The following is a 21,877-nucleotide window of genomic DNA, read 5'->3' on the forward strand; positions in this document are numbered from 1 at the left end:
ACGCTCCCTCAATCCCCGGCGCGGCCGCATTCTGTACTAGTTGGAGCCTCCTGGTGCTCTTCAAGGGGAGCCCCATGTAGAGAGCATTGCAGTAATCCAAACGGGAAGTAACGAGGGCATGAGTGACTGTGCACAAAGAGTCCTGATCCAGGAAAGGGCGCAATAGGCGAATCAGGCGAACCTGATAAAAAGCTCCCCTGGCGACGGCCGTCAGATGATCTTCTAAAGACAGCCGTGCGTCCAGGAGAACGCCTAAATTGCGCACCGATTCCCTGGGGGCCAACAATTTGCCTCCCACAGTCAGCAATGGAATTAGCTGACTGTGCTGGGACGCTGGTATCCACAGCCACTCCGTCTTGGATGGGTTGAGTCGGAGTCTGTTCATCCCCATCCAGACCCGAATGGCCTCAAGGCACTGGGTCATCATATCAACGGCTTCTTTGGGGTGGTTCAGGGTGGAAATGTACAGCTGAGTGTCATCAGTGTATAGTTGACAACTCACCCCGAAGCCACGGATGATCTCCCCCAGCAGCTTCATATAGATGTTGAACAGGAGAGGCGAGAGGATTGACCCCTGCAGAACCCCACAAGTGAGTTGCCTAGCGGTCGACCTCTGCCCCCCTGTCAACACCGTCTGCGAATGGTCGGAGAGGTAGAAGGAGAACCACCGAAAAACGGTGCCCCCCACTCCCAAGCCCTCCAACCGTCGCAGCAAGATACCATGGTCGATGGTATCAAAAGCCGCTGACAGATCCAACAGGACAAGAACAGAGGAACAACCCTCTGTTCCCGTGCCCTCCAGAGATCATCAACCAACGCGACCAAAGCCGGCTCTGTGCTGTACCCAGGCCTGAAGCCGGACTGGCACGGGTCTAGATAGACAATTTGCTCCAGGTACCAGGGAAGCTGCCGTGCCACCTTACTCTCAACAACCTTCGCCACAAAGCGAAGGTTGGAGACAGGACGGTAATTAGCCAAAATAGCCGGGTCCAGGGAAGGCTTCTTAAGGAGGGGCCTCACCACCGCCTCTTTCAAGGCAGCTGGGAAGACTCCCTCCATCAAAGAAGCACTAATAATTCCCTGGAGCCAGCCTCGTGTAACCTCCTGAGTGGCCAGCACCATCCAGGAGGGACACGGGTCCAATAAACATGTGGTAGCATTCAACCTCCCCAGTATCCTGTCCATGTCTTCGGGCGTCACAGAGTCGAACTCCGCCCAAACAATATTCTCAAGACCTGCCTCCATCGTCCCACCTGAATCCACCCAATCAGCATCCAGTCCATCCCGGATCTGAGTGATTTTATCATGCAGATACCTTCCAAATACCTCTCACAATACTTGACAACACAGTATCAACAGTAGAAACCTTCAAATTTCTGGGTTCTATCATATCGCAAGATCTCAAATGGACAGCTAACATCAAAAACATCATTAAAAAAGGACAACAAAGAATGTTCTTTCTGCGCCAACTCAGTAAGCTCAAACTGCCCAAGGAGCTGCTGATCCAATTCTACAGAGGAATTATTGAGTCTGTCATTTGCACCTCTATAACTGTCTGGTTCGGTTCTGCAACCCAACAAGAAAAACACAGACTTCAGAGGATAATTAGAACTGCAGAAAAAATAATTGCTACCAACCTGCCTTCCATTGAGGACCTGTATACTGCATGAATCAAGAAGAGGGCCGTGAAAATATTTGCAGATCCCTCGCATCCTGGACATAAACTGTTTCAACTCCTACCCTCAAAACGACGCTATAGAGCACTGCACACCAGAACAACTAGACACAAGAACAGTTTTTTCCCAAAGGCCATCACTCTGCTAAACAAATAATTCCCTCAACACTGTCAGACTATTTACTGAATCTGCACTACTATTAATCGTTTCATAGTTCCCATCACCAATCTCTTTCCACTTATGACTGTATGACTATAACTTGTTGCTGGCAATCCTTATGATTTATATTGATATATTGATCATCAATTGTGTTGTAAATGTTGTACCTTGATGAACGTATCTTTTCTTTTATGTACACTGAGAGCATATGCACCAAGACAAATTCCTTCTGTGTCCAATCACACTTGGCCAATAAAAAAAAATTCTATTCCTCAGCACATCCCTGCAAGGGGTCCTCCCGAGCCCCCTGAAAATGAAGGGAGCAGGTCACCCTAAACAAGGCAGCTGGGCGGTTATCTGCTGATGCAATAAGAGCGGAAAAGTATTCCTGCTTTGCCGTCCCTATCACTACTAGATAGGCCTGAATATGTGACCGTACGGGTGTTTGGTCAGATTCGGAACGACTTTGGGGATATTTTTTCATAACCAAACAAAAGTGTCTTTCTGTGCAGTTCACACCCCTTGCTTGCTGGATCTGGATATCACAAAGCAAAGTCCACATTTGTAATTAACCACCGCATCCAGTTTTGATTGGCAGAGTGCTGCAGGAGGCTGAGTGTTATCATGCCCCTTGGCCACGCCCACCCAGACATGCCCACCCAGCTGGTCATTAGGGCAGAGAACCAGTTGTTAAATTATTTGAATCCCACAACTGACTCTTCCTTTTTCAATCTTTATATTACTGTAATTTTTTTACCTTTTGCAACCCAAACTTGCATCCTCCTAATTTAGCACAATGCAAAATCTCAATAATTCTTTATGCTGACAACGACACTATCATTTCACCAATTGGACTAAAGGGAGCTATGCCAGCAATATTAAAACATTGTAGCCAAAATAAGCTGGTCCTCAATTTTGATAAATCAAAAATCCTAGTTTTTGCCAAAAGAGCTATTCAATACTCCTGGAAATTAGAAGGGCATAACCTAGAATAGATCAATCTTTTTAAATACCATGGGGAAGTATTTATCAAAGGTACTTGGAAGGCACACCTGGACCACCCAAAGAAATCAGTCTTTAGGTCCTCAAATGCCATATTTTTATTTTTTTATTTTTTGTAATCCGGCCGAGGACAATTAATTCCCACAGCCTTAATTTTCTTTTGAAACTAAAACATTGACACAAATTCTTTATGGGACAGAAACAGGATTTATTTATTTATTTATTTATTTATTTATTTATTTATTTATTTATTTATTTATTTATTTATTTATTTATTTATTTATTTATTTATTTATTTTGAAGAAAGAATCTCTGGAAACCATACAAACAAAATCCCTGCAATCAATTTTAGCTTTATCCACTTGAGTATTTTAGCAATGCCCAGTTGAGAATTGAGACAGGAATGCCTCAAATTCAGGTTAGGGCCTAGAAGATGATGATAACTTACTGTAGAAAATTCAGTTCTTTCCATAGAGACTTGATACCTTTAGTCCGAATAGACTGGCCTTCTATTTCCCCACTGTTCTTAATCTTACTAAGCACTGATGAAGTTAGCTAGTTTGGATAATTAAATATCTGCAATAAAATGATTAAACTTAGAGAGGACAAAGAACCGCTTATTGTTCTTAATCTCTCTAAGCCAGACATGTCAAATTCAAGGCCCACAGTCCAGATTCAGCCCATGATGTGTTTAGATCTGGCCAACAGAGCTGCTCTGGAGATGGCAAAGGGCAGGCTCCTGCTGTCTTGGCCATCCCCAACCCAGCCAGGCACTCCCCCTAGGCCTCTGTGCCCTACCCCTTCCTCAACAACCCTCTCCTGCTGTCATCTCCATCTACTTAGAATTCAATAAGGCATTTGACAACGTAGACCACAAACAACTTTTTGGTAAGCTAGAAAAAAAATGTGGGATAGATGGATTTGTAACTGGCTGACAAACTGAATTCAATGTGCTGTCCTTAAAAGAACTACATGCACATGGAGGGAGTTGGGCAGTGATTACCAGTAACTGTGAGTGGGATCTTGGAATCCTAGTACACAATCACCTAAGTATGAGCCACCAGCATGCAGCAGCAACCAAAAAAGCCAATGCAACCCTGGACTGCATTAATAAAGGGAAAAAATCAAGATCATGTGAAGTATTAGTACCACTTTACAAAGCCTTAGTGAAACCTCACTTGGAATACTCGAGCAGGGGTGTACTAGAAGACCTCCAAGGTCCTTTCCAGCCCTATGATTCTATGATTCACTGTATGTCCTGCACAGATGATGTTGTTGCAACATATTAGAAACCTTTTCTCAGCTTGACAAGCATTTCTATTGTGAGGGTCTTTTATCATATAAGCATTTTTAAATGCTAAAAGTAGATCATATGAAAATTAAAAAATATAAAGAAGAATATACCATCAGAATTCTCAAGAACAGAAAAAGGAAATAACATTATATGTGTCTCTGAATTTTGACATGTAGTTCCTTAAACATCTTCTACATATGTGATTCTAATTATTGATTAATATTGTCTCTTTGATTCCCTTCTGCTGAATTCCAGTGGTCAAAAGAATATGGTCCCATTTTCTGCATCAAATTGGGATTGCAGGAGATGGTGGTGCTGACTGGCTATGAGACGGTCAAAGATGCACTAGTGAACCAGGCCGATGCATTTGCAGATAGGCCCTTTATTCCCATTTTTGAAGAAGCAACAAAAGTTTCTGAAGTATTTGCTGAGATATTAGCAGCTCGTCCAGCAGATGTGGCTTATCAAATTGAAAAAATATATCGTGTGAATTCTTGGATAGCAAGGCAAAAAAAGTTGCCAAGGGATGTTGTTATTTATTTTACAAACAGAATAGTGAGAAATCAGATTTTGCAAGCTTCATATAAGGGGGAGAAGATTCAGATTGCTGGTCAAGATATCTTGATATTAAAGGAAATTCCACCAAAAATGTTAAGGGCTAGGAAGGAATTTGCCTTCCTGGTGAATGAACTTAAAAAACATCAGATTGAATATAGATGGGATATTCCAACTGGTATAATAGTATATTATGCAGGGAAAGTACATCGTTTCAATACGGTTGGAAAAGCAAGAGAATTTTATGTTGAGGTATTAAAAGTTGGAAGTCTTCCCCCATTGGAAGCTAGAAGAAGGGAGGCTGAAGTGAAGGAAAGAGAAGTGAAGCAGGTACAAGAACAGATTGTGATGGAAGAAGATTTATTACAAGTGTTGGAAATACCTACGACGGGTTTAGATTCAAAAGAACAAAGGCTGACTAGAGCTGCTGCTAAACGCAAGGAACAAGAGATGAAGGCACAACAACAACTGGCAACTACTACAATGGAAACAGTGGAGGAGCAAGGCCTAAAGTAAAATGTGATCTGCTGGTGTTCCAAAAGTTTCCTTTGGCCGATAATGGCAATTAAACTATTATCTTGGAATGTTAATGGCCTGAATCCACGGGAGAAGAGAAGGAAAGTATTTCATTATTTGAAATAATTTAAAAATGACATTACCTGTTTACAAGAAACACATATTAGATCTTGTTAAATGTTGGAGATGCGATTGTGAAGATGCTACTTATTACCATATATGGTGGACTTGTAAAAAAGTTAAAGTATTTTGGATTAAAGGCTGGTGGATCATGCAGAATATTTTGAAAAGAAGATTAAGTTTACTGCAGTTCTTTCTACTAGGAATAATTATGGACTATACAGCTATAGAGACTAAATTGATTTTGAACTTAATAACAGTCGCAAGACTTTTGATTGCTCAGTATTGGAAGAAAGAAGAATTACCTACAATCGAAGAATGGACAAAACAAAACAACAAATGGACACTCAAAGTATCAAATCTGGCAGAGATGACAAAATCTCCGCTTACTTGAAAGACTATATACTAGAAAATATATTTTAGAATGGAAAATGTGGATTGATTATATTTAAAATAAGTATCAGATAAAAAAAATATCGAATAGCATATGAGTAAATTTAGGAAATATTTTGTATTAGATATATTTTGAAGGAGAGGGAATTGAGAGTGTGACTAAGTGTGGTGTGACTAAAGATTATAATTTAGGAATTATTTTGGATTATGATTGTTAGTTTTGATACCCTGCATTTTGTTCTGGGAAGTCGGGTGGGGGTGGGGGTAAGGGGAGGGAATTGGGGGGTTTGGTAGAGATGGAGTGATGGTTAATGTACAGGGATTATTGAAGAAATATAATTAATGTAGGGTCGGGTCTGCATAGTTACCATTTTAGAACGGTGGGGAGGGAGAAAAGAGAGAGTAGGAGGTAGGAAAGAGGAGAAGAGGAAGGAAGAGGGATAGTAGAGGGAGAAGGAAGGTGTAGGGTGGAGGGAGGAGTGGATGTAGATAAGAGAAGGAGAGGAAGGTTTGGAAAGTAAAAGAAGGTAGAAGAGGGAAGAGTGTTAAGAAGGGTGGTGGTGACTGGGCAAGCCCGACTAATTGTATATAACTGTACATTGGATGAATTATTTGATATGATTGTAAAAATAAAACTTTTTATAAAAAAAAAAAAAAAAAAAGTTGGTGAGTTATTTCATTTTGGATTGTAGTTGACAAATCTTTCAGATGTGTGATCAGTATAGATTTTTTCATTTGAGGTTTGCACCAGAAGGAACTCAGATGAAAGAAATAGCTTCTGAAAATCCAGCAAGTATAAAAATCCAACTAAAACCTTTCTTGTGCCATTGTGACTTTGTCCCTCAGTGCCAATGGAGGTAATTTAAGAATAAAAAGCTTTGTCAATATTGTATCAAGCCCCTAGGCCTCATATGCTGCTCACCACTGTGTTTCATTCTGCATATTGGCAAATTTGGGGATGGGGGATGGGTGTTTGAAGGATTTCTGCCTGTCTCTCTCCTCATATACATAAGAAGGATTTCTGCCTGTCTCTCTCCTCATATACATGGTTATACAAACCTTTTCTTTGTACAATGTTTTTGCCAGTGTCTCTCAGATATTAAGGCTCTTTTGACCAGATAATACTCACTGGTGAATTTCTGCATCCTTAAAAGATACTGTAAATTTGATTTTTAAAGTGTATGATATTTGTAGTATGCAGCAAAAAAGTGTTTGGTATATGAATTTTTGAAAAAATAATAATGTGTTAAGACACCAGATGATTTGGAATTATAGTTTTGAATCATTTAGAAGATATTTGCATATGGAAAAATGATAATTACCTTTTTTTTTTTTTTGATAAGGTGATGCTGAAGGCTGGATACCAAAAGCATATGATAAAAAAAACGGAGCAGAAATCTTTCACACAAACTTTGAAATACCTTTCAGCCAAGTTCCTGGACAGACTGGATGAAACACTTGATCAGATTGATAGAACATAGTTTAATGAAGGTGTAAAGCAAGAGTGAGCAAAGGATGATAAAATTATGTCTTACCCATTTTCTCCTCAGGTATTTTTTTGGCTAATGGTGAACACTGGAAAGTGATGCGACGGTTTACATTATCCACATTACGGGATTATGGAATGGGCAAGAGGACCATTGAGGACAAAATCACAGAAGAGTGCAGTGTCTTAACAAAGACAATGGAGACTTATGCAGGTGGGCCGGTATGCTGTAGTGGAGCATCTCCTGGGATAAATGAAGAATGGGAAATCATTTCTGCAGATAATATCGAATGACCAAGGAGTGTGTTGGGAGGTACCTTCTCTCAAACAATTCTTAAACCCATTGTTTTTTTCCCTATAAATATGCTTCCTTGTCTAACTTATGCTAAGTATATTTACAGAAATGTGACTTATGGATCCCAAAGTGGTTCCAGAGAACTTGAATTGTTAATTCAGTGTAATACAACAGTCTCTCATCAATTACTTCTAGACTTATTCTTCTTTAGAGACTCCACTAAATCCTCTATTTAGAGTGAGTTGCAAGTCCTTCATCTAAACATGACAGTGTGTTGTAAACTGGAGTTCTTGCTCCTCCCTGCTTTCGGTCAAGCCATTTGATCTTTAAAACTTTAAAACAATAATTTAATGAGGATGCATTGCAATAATTTTGCTAAATATTTTATCCTCAAGGATTTCCACAGTTGCAAAGAAAACATCACTGATGTATGGTCAGAAGTTACAGTTCTAATTCTGGGAAAATGAATTACCATTGAAATACTTTTTTCATATTTTTAATATAAATACTTCCAATGTTATCAGCACTAGCTATAGCTTTCTTTGAGCAATGCTCTCTTTATATAAGCTGATTTTGAGTATAAATGCAGTAGAAAACAAATTTCATCCTGGTTTTATTCACAATTTTTTTTTATCTATCATTTTTGCCAAGGAAAACCCTTTGATGTCACAAGAATTCTCACTGCTGCTGTTGCCAACATCATAGTTTCTATTCTACTTGGGAAACGCTATGAATATGAAGATGTCACATTTTTACAAGTGCTGAAGATAATTAGGGAAAATAGTCAGCTTGCGGGAAGCCCTGCTGTGTTGGTAATCTAATTTTATATTTGGCAAAGCATGTTGCTTCTCATAGCATTGTTTTGATAAAAATCTTTGAGATTTCCACCTGAAAAATTCAAAATGTTCAACTTCCATTATATGATTTTTCCTTTATCATTCTTTTAGCTATATAATTTGTTTCCCAAGTTGGGGTTCTTTTTGGGTGCTCGTAAAACAATAATGAGGAACCAAAAGGAGTTCCATGATTTCATGCGGTCCACCTTCATAGAATATCTCCAAGACCTTGATGACAATGATCAGAGGAATTTTATTGAATCATTTCTTGTTCGGCAAAAACAGGTAAGGGATTATTTTACCCATATCTGTTATTACCAATTTTTTTGAAAAATATTTTCAAATTGAGTCTCCATATATATTGTCTGCAGGTTGGTTAAGAGTTTTCTTTCAGAAATATAGAACGAAACAAATTTCCAAAGCAGTTTTAATCATTCCCTCTTCGTTACTTTATTTCAGAATCTGCAGCTACTTAAAACTACACCCAGATTGATTTCTCTCTCCATTAAAAATGCCCTAAATATTGATCCCTTTCTGGAGGAGTGGGTCCAAGTGGGGGTGGGAATGGGTGATCCCTTTGTGCCAATCGTTTCTCTTTCTGTGTAACTGTTTGATTTCCTTCTAGAAATCCAGTAAACTTGGGACAACTATAACCTCTCAGGGAGGCTATTACCCACATATGAAGTGCCCTCTTAGATTTCAGGAATATTGATCATGTGGGTCGATTGAGTTTTCTTACTAGTATTTTCTTTATACACTTCAGGAGAATATGAAGATGACGCATGATGGATATTTCCATAATGGAAACCTTATAGGTCTTGTAGATGATTTATTTGGTGCTGGAACAGACACAACAGCAAGCACTCTGCGCTGGGCCATACTCCTAATGATGAAATACCCAGAAATTCAGAGTAAGCATTTTAACTTCATTGGCTTGCAATAAATATATAAAAATGACTGAAAAAGAATTGTTGGCATCTGGAATGTTACTTGAATGAAGGCAAAGTGATCAGCCAAGAATTAAGCTGCCTTTCAAATAAGAATAAGAATAAGAATAAGAATAAGAATGGAATGGAATGGAATGGAATAGAATAGAATAGAATAGAATAGAATAGAATAGAATAGAATAGAATAGAATAGAATAGAATAGAATAGAATAGAATAGCTTTATTGGCCAAGTGTGATTGGGCACACAATGATTTTTTCTCCGATGAATAAGGTCTCAGTATACATACAAAAAACAAGTATGCATACAAACTACAAGGTAATAATTACTGTAAGATTCCAATGGAGTAAATAGTAGAAAAGATGGGAATGATGATGATGATGATGATAATAATAATGATGATAACGATGATGATGATGTGATAACAACTTTACATGGGCATGCCTTAAGATGGGAACCATCAAGAAAGAAACAGAAGGTTTAATATTTGCCACTCAAGAACAACCACTATAAACTAATGCCATGAAAGCAAAGATACAAAAATCCACTGACAATCCAAATTGATGACTTTGCAATGACAAAGTTGAAACTGTTTCACACGTAATATGTGAGTGCAGCAAAATCACACAAACTGATTACAAAGCTAGACATGATTGAGTTGCTAAATTAGTCCACTGGTCATTATGTAAAAAATACGACATACCTCAATCCGAAAAGTCATGGGAGCACAAGTGGAAAAAGTTATTGAAAATGAGAAAGTGAAGATCTTGTGGGACTTTTGAATCTTATTTGGAACATAACATGTCAGATATCACGGTTGTTGAGGGCCAAAGCATACAGTTTATTGACGTCATGGTACCAGAGTCGAAAAAGTCGAAGAAAAAGAACTGGAAGAGTTGAAGAAAAAGAACTGGAAAAAAATCATGAAATATCGTGACCTGGCCATCGAAACTACACAGCTATGGATGAAACATATAACAGTGATACCCATTGTCATCGGGGCACTTGGTACCATGTCCAAGAATTTTATAAGATACATCAACAAATTGCAGCTTCCTGCAATAACACCAGCGGAACTGCAAAAAACTGTGCTACTTGCAAACCAGCCCTTGTTTCAGGCACTTTGGACAAAGTGGGGGTGTTGTTGGCCCACCTGAGCCTCCCTCTGAACTGCAGCCCCCGCTCTTCCACTCCCAAAGCCCCCGAGTCCCTGCACCGATTGGCTGGCTGTAAATTGTCCTAAGCAGCCAAAAGCCCAATGCAAACAGTACTTTGACGAATGGGCCACAGCAAAGGGACTGAGATGGAGGGGCTGTGGCCAATGTGCCACAGGGTAAAAGAATGGGGGAGGGCCAGCTGAGGAGAAATGTTTGTGGCTAATAACGCAGAGGCAAAAGCCTTAAGGAGAAACAGGCAAGGCGAAGGATTCAAGCCAAAAAATCCCATTCCACTTCCAAGAAGGCACACTTCCTGGAGTCCCACTAGATGCCTTTAATTTATGGACCTAAAGTGTGCCCACTTGCCCAATCTCACCCGCACTCAAATTGCACTAAGAAACCTATTACAAATAGTCCAGTGGGCTCACATGGGCATAATGATGCACGCAAATCACTATATATCCTGTCACATATTGGGCTGAATATAATCTCTGAATGGTCTGCAAGACTTCCAGGTGTAGAGTAGGTGAGAATAATCCATTTGTAAAGAGAATAATGTATAAATGACCGTTTGAAGGGCATTCATCTAAGGATCACAATCAGGGACTATTGTATCATTCAGAATTTAAAATGTATGCATTAACTTCCCCTTAAAACAAAATTCAAAAAATGAATCATCTTGATACATAATATCATTTTGTTCTCCCAGGTAACGTCCAAGCAGAAATTGCAAGAGAGATTGGTGATATTCAACCAAGGACTGACCACCGAGTCAAAATGCCTTACACCGATGCTGTAGTTCATGAATTGCAAAGATTTGCTAATATTGTTCCCTCCAATATGCCTCATGCAACCTCCATGGATATAACTTTCAAAGGCTTCTTTATCCCCAAGGTGATTAATTTGAAACCACTGTATTATATGAGGTCTAGTCTGTCGTGTTCGGTGGGTAGAAAAAAGTAGTCCTTAATTAATGGAATTGGCTAAATCAATTGTAAGGCCACAGACTGTTAACTTATTAGAATATTTTCCACAGATGCATCTCTCAAGATGCCAATGGGAGATATTTTTCTTTGGCATCTGGCATTCTGAAACTGCCCCACCTCTTGATTCATGAGAGATACTCTCCTCTCTTGTTCTATTCTTTTATTTCTTCCTCATCTTGGTTTATTACTTTATTTCCCCTCCTTGTCTTCAGTAAGCTTTTATTATTTTTGGCTCCTACATTTTCTTGATATTTTTTTCTTATTTTTTTCCAAAATTAAAAAAGTATATAATGTGCAATATTCAAAATTTTTGATTTATTGTTATTTTCATTTTTAATATAATCCAAATTTATTTTATATCCAGATTTTGACAAGAAAACATTGGCAATTCCTCTCAAGGACAAAAGAAGTAGATGTTCCATAACAAAATAACCATAGAAAAAATTAAGATCTTTCCCACAATAGAAAGTAAATAGAAATAGAAAATCCCCATTTATTTAAAAAGAAAAAGAAAAAAGATCAAAGATCAAATATATATAAAAAAGAAAAATGAAACAGTTCTTTTAAGAGCTAGAAAAATACAAAATCCTTGCAGTAGAAATCTGATGCAAATAAAAATCGAATCAAATCAGGAGTGAAATTATCAAGAAGAAAGTCTTTGAACGATAGGTTGCCATGTAGGAAAAGCAAAATTGTTTGATAACTCCAAAGCAAAGCAGGAAAAAGAGATAAAAAGTTAACATTTATAGTCTAGCAAAAGGTGCATAAAATAAATCAGTGTTCAACCAGATGGTTAATTAAAAATGTAAATCAAATGCAAAAAAAGTGATGCTTAAAAACCAAGATGTACCTAAAGAATACACTGACAGGAAAAGATGGAGATGGAAATATAGTTTTAATATATTTTTTAAACTGAATATTGCCCCAAGCCCAATACTTACGTCTCAATACACACTTTACAAAATCCCTGGATTAATTTCCGTAGCCATGCATTAAATGGACATACTCCTTTCCATATCAATCTTTTATCCTTTCATTTTTAGGGCACACCCATCATTCCCTTGCTGACTTCTGTGCTCTTTGATGAATCTCAGTGGGAGAAACCACATAAATTCTACCCTGAACATTTTCTTGACTCTGAAGGAAAATTTGTGAAGAAGGATGCATTCATGCCATTTTCTGCTGGTAAGATTCTCTGATGTCATAGATTATGTTCCATAAAAGACAACCCTTAACACCTTGTTTGAAAAAAAAACAATTTATACGGTCTTGATCTCACATAGGAATCATAGGAATGTAGCAGAGATAATGTGCAACAAAGCAAAATAAAATAAGATGGTAGAAAAAGAGCATTAGAGAGAAGGGAAATTAAACCAGGGCTACAGTTTAAAAAAAATTTTAAATTCTTTCTCAGTTTAAATGACAAAGTAAAAATAGAATCCTGAATTCTAGTGCTCTGAAACACATCTGAAAGAATCTAATTCGGTCATTTGAAGGCCAAGCCCTTGAATTCAACTACTGTCAGTAGTTTGGCCCTGATAATATTCATAACATTCTAGGAGAGGCTTCAGAGTTTTTATTTTTATTTTTATTTTTATTACAAGGTTGTAAGCCCTAGACTCAGGGGTGAAATGCTTCTGGTTCTGACCGGCTCCCCCGAGCCGGTAGCGATGGTGGCTGCTGGTTCGGAGAACCGGTGGCAAAAATCCCTGCCCACCCACCCACCCACCGCCGCCTCTGCTGAGCCATACCATCAGCAGAGGTGTTTTTTTTTTTTTTACTTTTAAAAGCAGTTTTTCTTCAGCCGAAAACATGCCTTTAAAAGTAAAAAGAAAGCCTTTGAGGCCACGAGGCAAGCCTCATGGGATCGTCAGAGGAGCCTTTTAAAACTTTTTTTCCTCTGGCGATCCCAGAGGAGTTTCCTGATCCTCACAGGCTTTTAAAATCATTTGTAACAACCTCTTACAACAGCTCATGCCCACCCAATCGCACCTTCCCCACTTACCTTATTCCTGCTCTTTTTGGGCTGGCAAAGCATCAGCAAAACAGGCAGTTTCAGTTGCTAGCAGATTCAGGCAGATGAATGTGTAAAATCCATCTGCCTGAATCTGCTAGCAACTAAAACTGCCTGTTTTGCTGGCTGAGGAACTCTGGGAATTGAAGTCCACAAACCTTAAAGTTACTAAGGTTGGAGACCCCTGATCTGAAAAATATAAATAAAGTAAAATAAAATAATAAAATAAAATATTTGTGCAGCTTTCTGAGATTTGATGTGTTTCTGTAGTGTACTCTACAGAGTTTCTACAGTGTTTCTTCTGTGTACTCTAACTACACAAACACACAAAATCTCACAAAGCTGTGTGTGGTATTTTGTGTGTGTGTGTGTGTTTCATTTGTGTTGTGTTCTGTGTGTGTAAAGTGTGAAAGTTGGTTTTTGAGCTTTTTGTGCCTGTGTGAGGTTCCTGCTTGTTGCAGGAGCCATTCTGGGTGAAGTACAGCTGCTTTTACATTGTGTGTGAGTCAGCTGTGTTGTGTTGTGTTGTGTTGTGTGTGTGCAATTTATTTATTTATTTATTTATTTGATTTGATTTTTATACCGCCCTTCTCCCGAAGGACTCAGGGCGGTGTACAGGCATAATAAAACCGACAATACAATATACAGGTTTAAAATACGATTTAAAAAACTTATTAAATTAGCCCAGTAATTAAAATTTACCATACTAAAACCCCGTTTAAAATTAATAAATTTAACATTAAAATCCCAATTTAAGCCAGCCCCGCGCGGATAAAAAGATGAGTCTTGAGTTCGCGACGAAATGTCCGAAGGTCAGGTATTTGGCGTAAACCCGGGGGAAGCTCGTTCCAGAGTGTGGGAGCCCCCACAGAGAAGGCCCTTCCCCTGGGGGCCGCCAGCCGACATTGTTTGGCGGACGGCACCCTGAGAAGTCCCTCTCTATGGGAGCGTACGGGTCGGTGGGAGGCGTGTGGTAACAGCAGGCGGTTCCGTAAGTACCCAGGTCCTAAGCCATGGAGCGCTTTAAAGGTCATAACCAACACCCGGAAGGCCACAGGCAGCCAGTGCAGTCTGCGCAGGAGCGGTGTTACATGGGAGCTACGCGTAGCTCCCTCTATAACCCGCGCAGCTGCATTCTGGACTAACTGAAGCCTCCGAGCTTCAGAGAGCATTACAGTAATCCAAGCGAGAGGTAACGAGCGCATGAGTGACTGTGCATAAGGCATCCCGATCAAGGAAGGGGCGCAACTGCCGAACCAGGCGAACCTGGTGGAAGGCCCTCCTGGAGACAGCCGTCAAATGGTCTTCAAACGACAGCCGATCATCCAGGAGGACACCCAAGTTGCGCACCCTATCCTTTGGGGCCAGTAACTCGCCTCCAACAGCCAGCCGCGGCTGCAGCTGACTGAATCGGGATGCCGGCATCCACAGCCACTCCGTCTTGGAGGGATTAAGCTTGAGCCTGTTTCTCCCCATCCAGACCTGTACAGCTTCCAAACACCGGGACAGCACTTCAACAACTTCATTGGGGTGGTCCGGGGTGGAAAAGTACAGCTGGGTATCGTCAGCGTACTGCTGGTATCTCACCCCGAAACCACTGATGATCTCACCCAACGGCTTCATGTAGATGTTGAACAGCAGGGGCGAGAGAATCGACCCCTGTGGGACCCCACAAGTGAGGCCCCTCGCGGTCGACCTCTGCCCCCTGTCAACACTGTCTGCGACCGGTCGGAGAGATAGGAGGAGAACCACCGATATACGGTGCCTCCCACTCCCAATCCCTCCAACCGGCGCAGCAGGATACCATGATCGATGGTATCGAATGCCGCTGAGAGGTCTAATAGGACCAGGGCAGAGGAATATCCCCTGTCCCTGGCCCTCCAGAGATCATCCACCAATGCGACCAAAGCTGTCTCCGTGCTGTATCCGGGTCGGAAACCGGACTGGAACGGGTCTAGATAGACGTCTTCATCCAGGTGTTGGGGCAGCTATCGTGCCACGGCACTCTCTACAACCTTCGCAACAAAGCGAAGGTGGGAGACTGGACGATAATTACCCAAAATAGCTGGGTCCAAAGAGGGCTTCTTAAGGAGGGGTCTCACCACCGCCTCTTTCAAGGCGGCAGGGAAAACCCCATCCAACAAAGAAGCGTTAATAATCCTCTGGAGCCAGCCTCGTGTCACCGCCTGAGTGGCCAGTACCAGCCAGGAAGGGCACGGGTCCAGTAAACATGTCGTGCCGTGAAGCCTCCCCAACAACCTGTCCACGTCAAACTCATCCCAAACGTGCTCAACAAGACGTGCCTCCTCTCCCTCGCTTGGATCATCCCAAATTCGGTCCAGACCGTCCCTCAGCTGAGCGATTTTATCGTATAGATAACCACTAAACTCCTCGGCTCGTCCCTGCAAAGGGTCATCCCGCACCTCCTGATGTAGGAGAGAGCGGGTCACCCGAAACAGGGCGGCCGGGCGGTTATCTGCCGACGCAATGAGGGTGGAGGCGTAGGAGCGCCTCGCTTCCCTCATTGCCACTAGGTAGGTCCTAGAATAGGTCCTAACTAGTGTCCGATCAGCTTCGGAGCGACTGGACCTCCAGGTGCTCTCTAGGCGTCTTCTCCGGCGTTTCATCTCCCTCAGCCCCTCGGAGAACCAAGGGGCCGGACGAGATCTACGCCAGGTCAGAGGCTGCAATGGCGCGACACGGTCCAGGGCCCCGGCCTGCTCCCAGGCCACGACCAGTTCCTCAGTCGTGCCGTGGGCCAGATCCTCAGGGAATGGCCCAAGCTCCGTCTGGAACCTCTCAGGGTCCATCAGGCGCCTGGGACGGAACCACCGTATAGGTTCCGTCTCCCTGCGGTGGTGAATGGCGGTTCGGAAGTCTAGGCGAAGGAGAAAATGATCCGACCATGACATTGGTTCTGTTACTAAATCATCTAATACCAGATCATTTAACCACTGTCCAGAGATATAAATCAGATCCAGCATGCCTCCCCCTGTGTGCGTAGGGCCATCATTTACTCGAATCAGGTCCAAGGCCGTCATGGAAGCCTGGAACTCCCGAGCTGCCGTCGATGACAAGCCAACTGATGGCAAGTTGAAATCCCCCATGACTATAAGTTTGGGGGTCTCAACCGCCACAGCGGCAAAGTGTGAAAGATGGTTTTTGTACCTCTTATTGTTTTTTATACTTTATTTTTATCATTTATTGTTATTGGCCACACCCACCCAGTCATCTGACCACCAAGCCACGCCCACCAATTAAGCCACGCCCACAGAACCGGTAGGGAAAAATTTTAGATTTCACCCCTGCCTTGACTTACAACCCCAATTGAGCCCAAAATTTCTGTTGCTAAGTGATACATTTATTAAGTAAATTTTGCCCCATTTTACAACTTTTCTTGCCAGATTGTTAAGTGAATCACTACAGTTGTTAAATTAGAATCAGGTTGTTAAGTGAATCTGGCTTCCCCATTGCCTTTCTTTGTCACAAGGTCTCAAAAGGTGACTCAGGGACACTGCAACTGTTATAAATATGAGTTAGTTGCCAGGCATTTGAATTTTGATCACATGGCCGTGGGGATGCTGCAACAGTAGTAAGAGTGTAACTTCAAAGGCTCACTAAATGAATGTTTGTAAATTGAAGATTACCTGCAATGGCACCAATAGATGACTGCGCCACAATCAGTTATTTATTAGCATCCTTTTCAAAAAGGCTTTCTCTGAAGTTTTCTCTATTCCAAGAACTAATTCCCCCCCCCCCCGCAAAGAACAGAGAATTGGATAAGCAGAAGGGTTGCCCTGGAGGGCCTAAAATCTTCCCCATGAAGTTATTTTTGGATTATGTCTCACTGAGTAACAACCCACTCATCCCAACACATATCTTGGCTCCATCAATATCTGAACAATCACCTTACCCTACAATATTTTTATTGCTCTCTTCAGGATTCAAAAATTGTAAAGATAATACTCACATCTGTTTTCCAGTGTTGGCATTAATTTTCAGATTCAGAAACCTGCTGCCATTTATTAATTGGAAAAATTCTCTGACTCCATTCCTTTACTGCATTTTTACTTCTTTCCATATCTTTGATCTGTTATTTTTTTTTCATGTATGCTGATCTTTCCATGACCAAAGAATATTGCAAAACATTGTGAAATAGTTAAAGAAACCAATAAACATAAATCTCTTTTTTTGCCATCTATGCTTTCTTCCAGGTCGGAGAGTATGTGCAGGTGAGAACCTGGCCAAAATGGAGCTTTTCCTCTTCTTTACCAGCCTATTGCAGAAATTTACCTTCCAGCCACCCCCAGGAACATCTAAAGATGATCTGGACCTGACCCCTGGTGTTGGATTTATCTCCACTCCTCTGCCGTACAAGACTTGTGCTGTGTTACGCTGATCTGACAGAAAAAAATATAACAAGTTGTTTTCTCAGTCTTGAATTGCCTTCATTTTGAGAGGCACAATTTAACAAAGAATCCAGTATTGTCTAAGTTTCATGTGTTGTTTAGAAGATGAATGGTAATAACCTATAAATTCATGAAATGTAGATTCTGATAGGAAAGAATATATTCAGGAAATTCTGATCAAAATATTAACTCTGATAAGAAATAAGATTCAGCAACATTCAAGAACTTCCTTTTTCTTGGAAAGGAGCTGTAATTGCTATCTAACAGGAGGAATGTCTCAACTTGTCCAAAACCATATTAACCCATCTCATTACATAATATAGATAATAAAGTCTTTACCACAAAAAATCAGGGTCGAGTTATCAATACGGTAAGTGGGAGAGGCAGATATGACGGAATGGGGGGGCCACATCAGGTTTCGGGGGTTTGCTCTCGCTGTTTAAGAGTGATTGCGTGCTCCGGCCCCCCAGGATTTTCCCGTTCCCCGAGTGGCCAGAGTACTTGGGACTTGGGCCTTCGGCTGATGTTATGTAATGCTATGTCCGTGGTTAACAAAGCCCCCCTAATTTCAGATCTAATTCAGGAAGGGACCGCGGACGTTATGGGCATTACGGAAACCTGGTTGGGCACCAAAGGGGGGGTTCCCCTAGTGGAGATGTGCCCACCAGGTTTCCGAGCATTCCATCAGCTGAGGGTCCAGGGCAGGGGTGGTGGGGTGCCGGTTATTATTAAGGAGAGTCTTGAGCCGAGGGAGACCACTGTGCCTCAGATAGCTGGGTGTGAATCCCTCTACGTGAAGTGGGGTCGTAGGACTCAAGTGGGCTTGCTGATCATGTACCTGGCTCCTTGCTGCGTGACAACAGCCCTGCCCGAGCTGTTGGAGTTGCTGGCCGGGTTGGCAGTTGAAACCCCTAGACTGTTGGTCATGGGGGATTTCAATCTGCCATCAACCGGCGCAGCATCCTCAGCGGCTCAGGAGTTCATGGCTTCCATGACGGCCATGGACCTGATTCAATTAGTTGACGGCCCTACCCACGTTGGAGGAGGCACCCTAGACTTGATTTTTATCTCTGGCCAGTGGTTGAATGATCTGATTTTAAATGATTTAATGATTTAATGATGGTGATTTTAAATGATTTAATGATGTTGAACCTTTGTCATGGTCAGATCATTTTCTCCTTCGTCTGGACTTTCTGACCACTACCCACCACTGCAGGGAGACGGAACCAATGCGTTGGTTCCGTCCCAGGCGCCTGATGGACCCAGAGAGGTTTCTGACGGAGCTTGGGCCATTTCCCGAGAATCTGGCCCATGACACAACTGAAGAACTAGTCGCGGCCTGGGAACAGGCCGCAACTGGAGCTTTGGACCGTGTTGTGCCTTTGCGGCCTCTGACCCAGCGTCGGTCTCAACCAGCTCCTTGGTTCTCCGAGGAGCTGAGGGAGATGAAACACCAGAGAAGACGCCTAGAGAGTGTCTGGAGATCCAGCCGTTCTGAGGCTGACCGGATACTAGTTAGGTCCTATAGCAGGACCTACCTAGTGGCATTGAGGGATGCGAAACGTTCCTACGTTTCCTCCCTCATTGCGTCGGCAGATAACCGCCCGGCCGCCCTGTTTCGGGTGACCCGCTCTCTCCTTCAACAGGAGGGGCGGGAGGACCCCTTACAAGGGTGTGCCGAGGAGTTTAACGGTTATCTATACAATAAAATCGTTCAGCTTCGGGACGGATTGGATCAAAATTGGGTAGATCCAGGCGAGAGTTCCGAGACCCATCTTGTTGAGGTTGTTTGGGATAACTTTGACCCTGTGACTCCCGAGGACATGGACAGGTTGCTGGGTAGGTTGAATGCCACCACATGTTTACTGGATCCGTGCCCCTCCTGGTTGGTGCTGGCCACGCAGGAGGTGACACGAGGCTGGCTCCGGGGGATTACAAATGCTTCTTTGCAGGAGGGGGTCTTTCCCGCTGCCTTGAAAGAGGCGGTGGTGAGACCTCTCCTCAAGAAGCCTTCCCTGGACCCAGCTGTTTTAGGAAATTACCGCCCAGTCTCCAACCTTCACTTTACGGCGAAGGTTGTAGAGAGTGCGGTGGCATGTCAGCTACCCCAGTACCTGGATGAAACTGTCTATCTAGACCCGTTCCAGTCCGGCTTTCGGCCCGGATACAGTACGGAGACGGCTTTGGTCGCGTTGGTGGATGATCTCTGGAGGGCCAGGGATAAGGGTTACTCCTCTGCCCTGGTCCTATTAGACCTCTCAGCGGCCCTGGTCCTATTAGACCCTGCTGCGCCGGTTGGAGGGGTTGGGAGTGGGAGGCACCGTTTATCGGTGGTTCTCCACCTACCTCTCTGATTGGACCCAGACGGTGTTGACAGGGGGGCAGAGATCGACTCCGAGGTGCCTCATGTGTGGGGTGCCGCAGGGATCGATTCTCTCACCCCTCCTGTTCAACATCTATATGAAGCCGCTGGGTGAGATCATCAGTGGTTTTGGGGTGAGATACCAACTTTATGCTGATGACACACAGCTGTACTTTTCTACCCCAGGCCACCCCAGCGAAGCTATCAAAGTACTGTCCCGGTGTTTGGAAGCCGTACGGGTCTGGATGGGGAGGAACAGGCTCAAGCTTAATCCCTCCAAGACGGAGTGGCTGTGGATGCTGGCACCCCGGTACAGTCAGCTGCAGATGCGGCTGTCTGTTGGGGGCGAGTCGTTGGCCCCGATGGAAAGGGTGCGCAACTTGGGCGTTCTCCTGGATGGGCGGTTGTCTTTCGAAGACCATTTGACGACCGTCTCCAGGAGAGCTTTCTATCAGGTTCGCCTGATCCGCCAGTTGCGTCCCTTCCTGGACCGGGATGCCCTATGCACGGTCACTCATGCTCTCGTTACCTCTCGCTTGAACTACTGCAATGCTCTCTACATGGGGCTCCCCTTGAAGAGCACTCGGAGACTCCAGCTAGTCCAGAATGCGGCTGCGCGGGTTATTGAGGGAGCGGTTTGGAGCTCCCATGTAACACCTATCCTGCGCAGACTGCACTGGCTATCTGTTGTAGCTTCAAGGTATTGGTTACCACCTTCAAAGCGCTCCATGGCTTAGGACCGGGATACTTACGGGACCGTCTACTGCCGTCTTCTATCTCCCAGCGACCAGTGCGTTCCCACAGAGAGGGACTCCTCAGGGTGCTGTCAGCCAAACAATGTTGACTGGCGGCCCCCAGGGGGAGGGCCTTCTCTGTGGGGGCTCCTACCCTGTGGAACGAGTTTCCCCCTGGACTTCGACAATTACCTGACCTTAGGACCTTTCGCCGCGAACTTAAAACCTATTTATTTCGTATGGCTGGACTGGCTTGATTTTTAAAATTTTAATTTAATTTAATGGGTTTTAAATTTTTGTAATTTTATAGGGTATTTTAAATTTTCTGGCCAATTGAATAAGTTTTTTAAGGGCTGTTCTTAATATTGTATGTGTTTGTGTTTGTATTTTATTTGGTTGTTCACCGCCCTGAGTCCTTCGGGAGAAGGGCGGTATACAAATTAAATTGTTATTATTATCATTATCATTATTGTTGTTGTTGTTGTTGTTGTTGTTGTTGTTGTTGTTGTTGTTATTATTATTATTATTATTATTATTATTATTATTATTATTAAAACACTAAATATGCTTCTAAATAAATAGGTACTGATTGATGAGCCTGGATTTGTTCCTAAGATGTACATGAACTATAACAATTGATGCACTGGGGGAGTGAGGACAAGAGTTCGGGATGGTGGGTATTCTAAGGGGAGAGGGAACACAGTGACATCATGGTGATAACAAGCATGGGAAGATATAATCAGACACAGCAGCTGATCACTCTTGGAGAAGGCTGTCCTAGTGTTTGGTATCATTGTCGCATTCCAGCCCCTTCTGCTTCCCCCAAGGCTTTGCATCGTAGCTTTCATGGCCCCATGTTTTCTTGCTGATTCCCAATGCCAGTTTAATGTGTAATAAGACTGACTGGCATGCATTATTGGCTGGGGTTCTATGTTGT

General features: G+C 42.6%; 1 protein-coding gene across 2 annotated transcripts in view; it reads left to right on the forward strand.

Moving 5' to 3' along the window:
• Positions 1 to 20,204, forward strand: part of LOC131198475 (cytochrome P450 2K1-like) — a 95,341-nt gene extending 75,137 nt beyond the window's left edge. Inside the window, exons 2-8 of one of the 2 annotated variants that reach the window (XM_058183177.1) lie at positions 6,379 to 7,415; positions 8,148 to 8,308; positions 8,444 to 8,617; positions 9,096 to 9,243; positions 11,145 to 11,329; positions 12,465 to 12,606; positions 17,650 to 20,204. In XM_058183177.1, the coding sequence (XP_058039160.1) occupies positions 7,301 to 7,415; positions 8,148 to 8,308; positions 8,444 to 8,617; positions 9,096 to 9,243; positions 11,145 to 11,329; positions 12,465 to 12,606; positions 17,650 to 17,834 (1,110 nt within the window). In that variant the 5' untranslated portion in view covers positions 6,379 to 7,300 and the 3' untranslated portion in view covers positions 17,835 to 20,204. Of the gene's footprint in view, positions 1 to 6,019; positions 7,416 to 8,147; positions 8,309 to 8,443; positions 8,618 to 9,095; positions 9,244 to 11,144; positions 11,330 to 12,464; positions 12,607 to 17,649 lie in introns of those variants that run through there. The other variant, XM_058183168.1, reaches the window with a different exon arrangement.
• The last annotated feature ends 1,673 nt before the right edge of the window (positions 20,205 to 21,877 follow it).

The sequence above is a fragment of the Ahaetulla prasina genome, chromosome 1 (assembly GCF_028640845.1).
Source record: "Ahaetulla prasina isolate Xishuangbanna chromosome 1, ASM2864084v1, whole genome shotgun sequence".
NCBI lineage: Eukaryota > Metazoa > Chordata > Lepidosauria > Squamata > Colubridae > Ahaetulla > Ahaetulla prasina.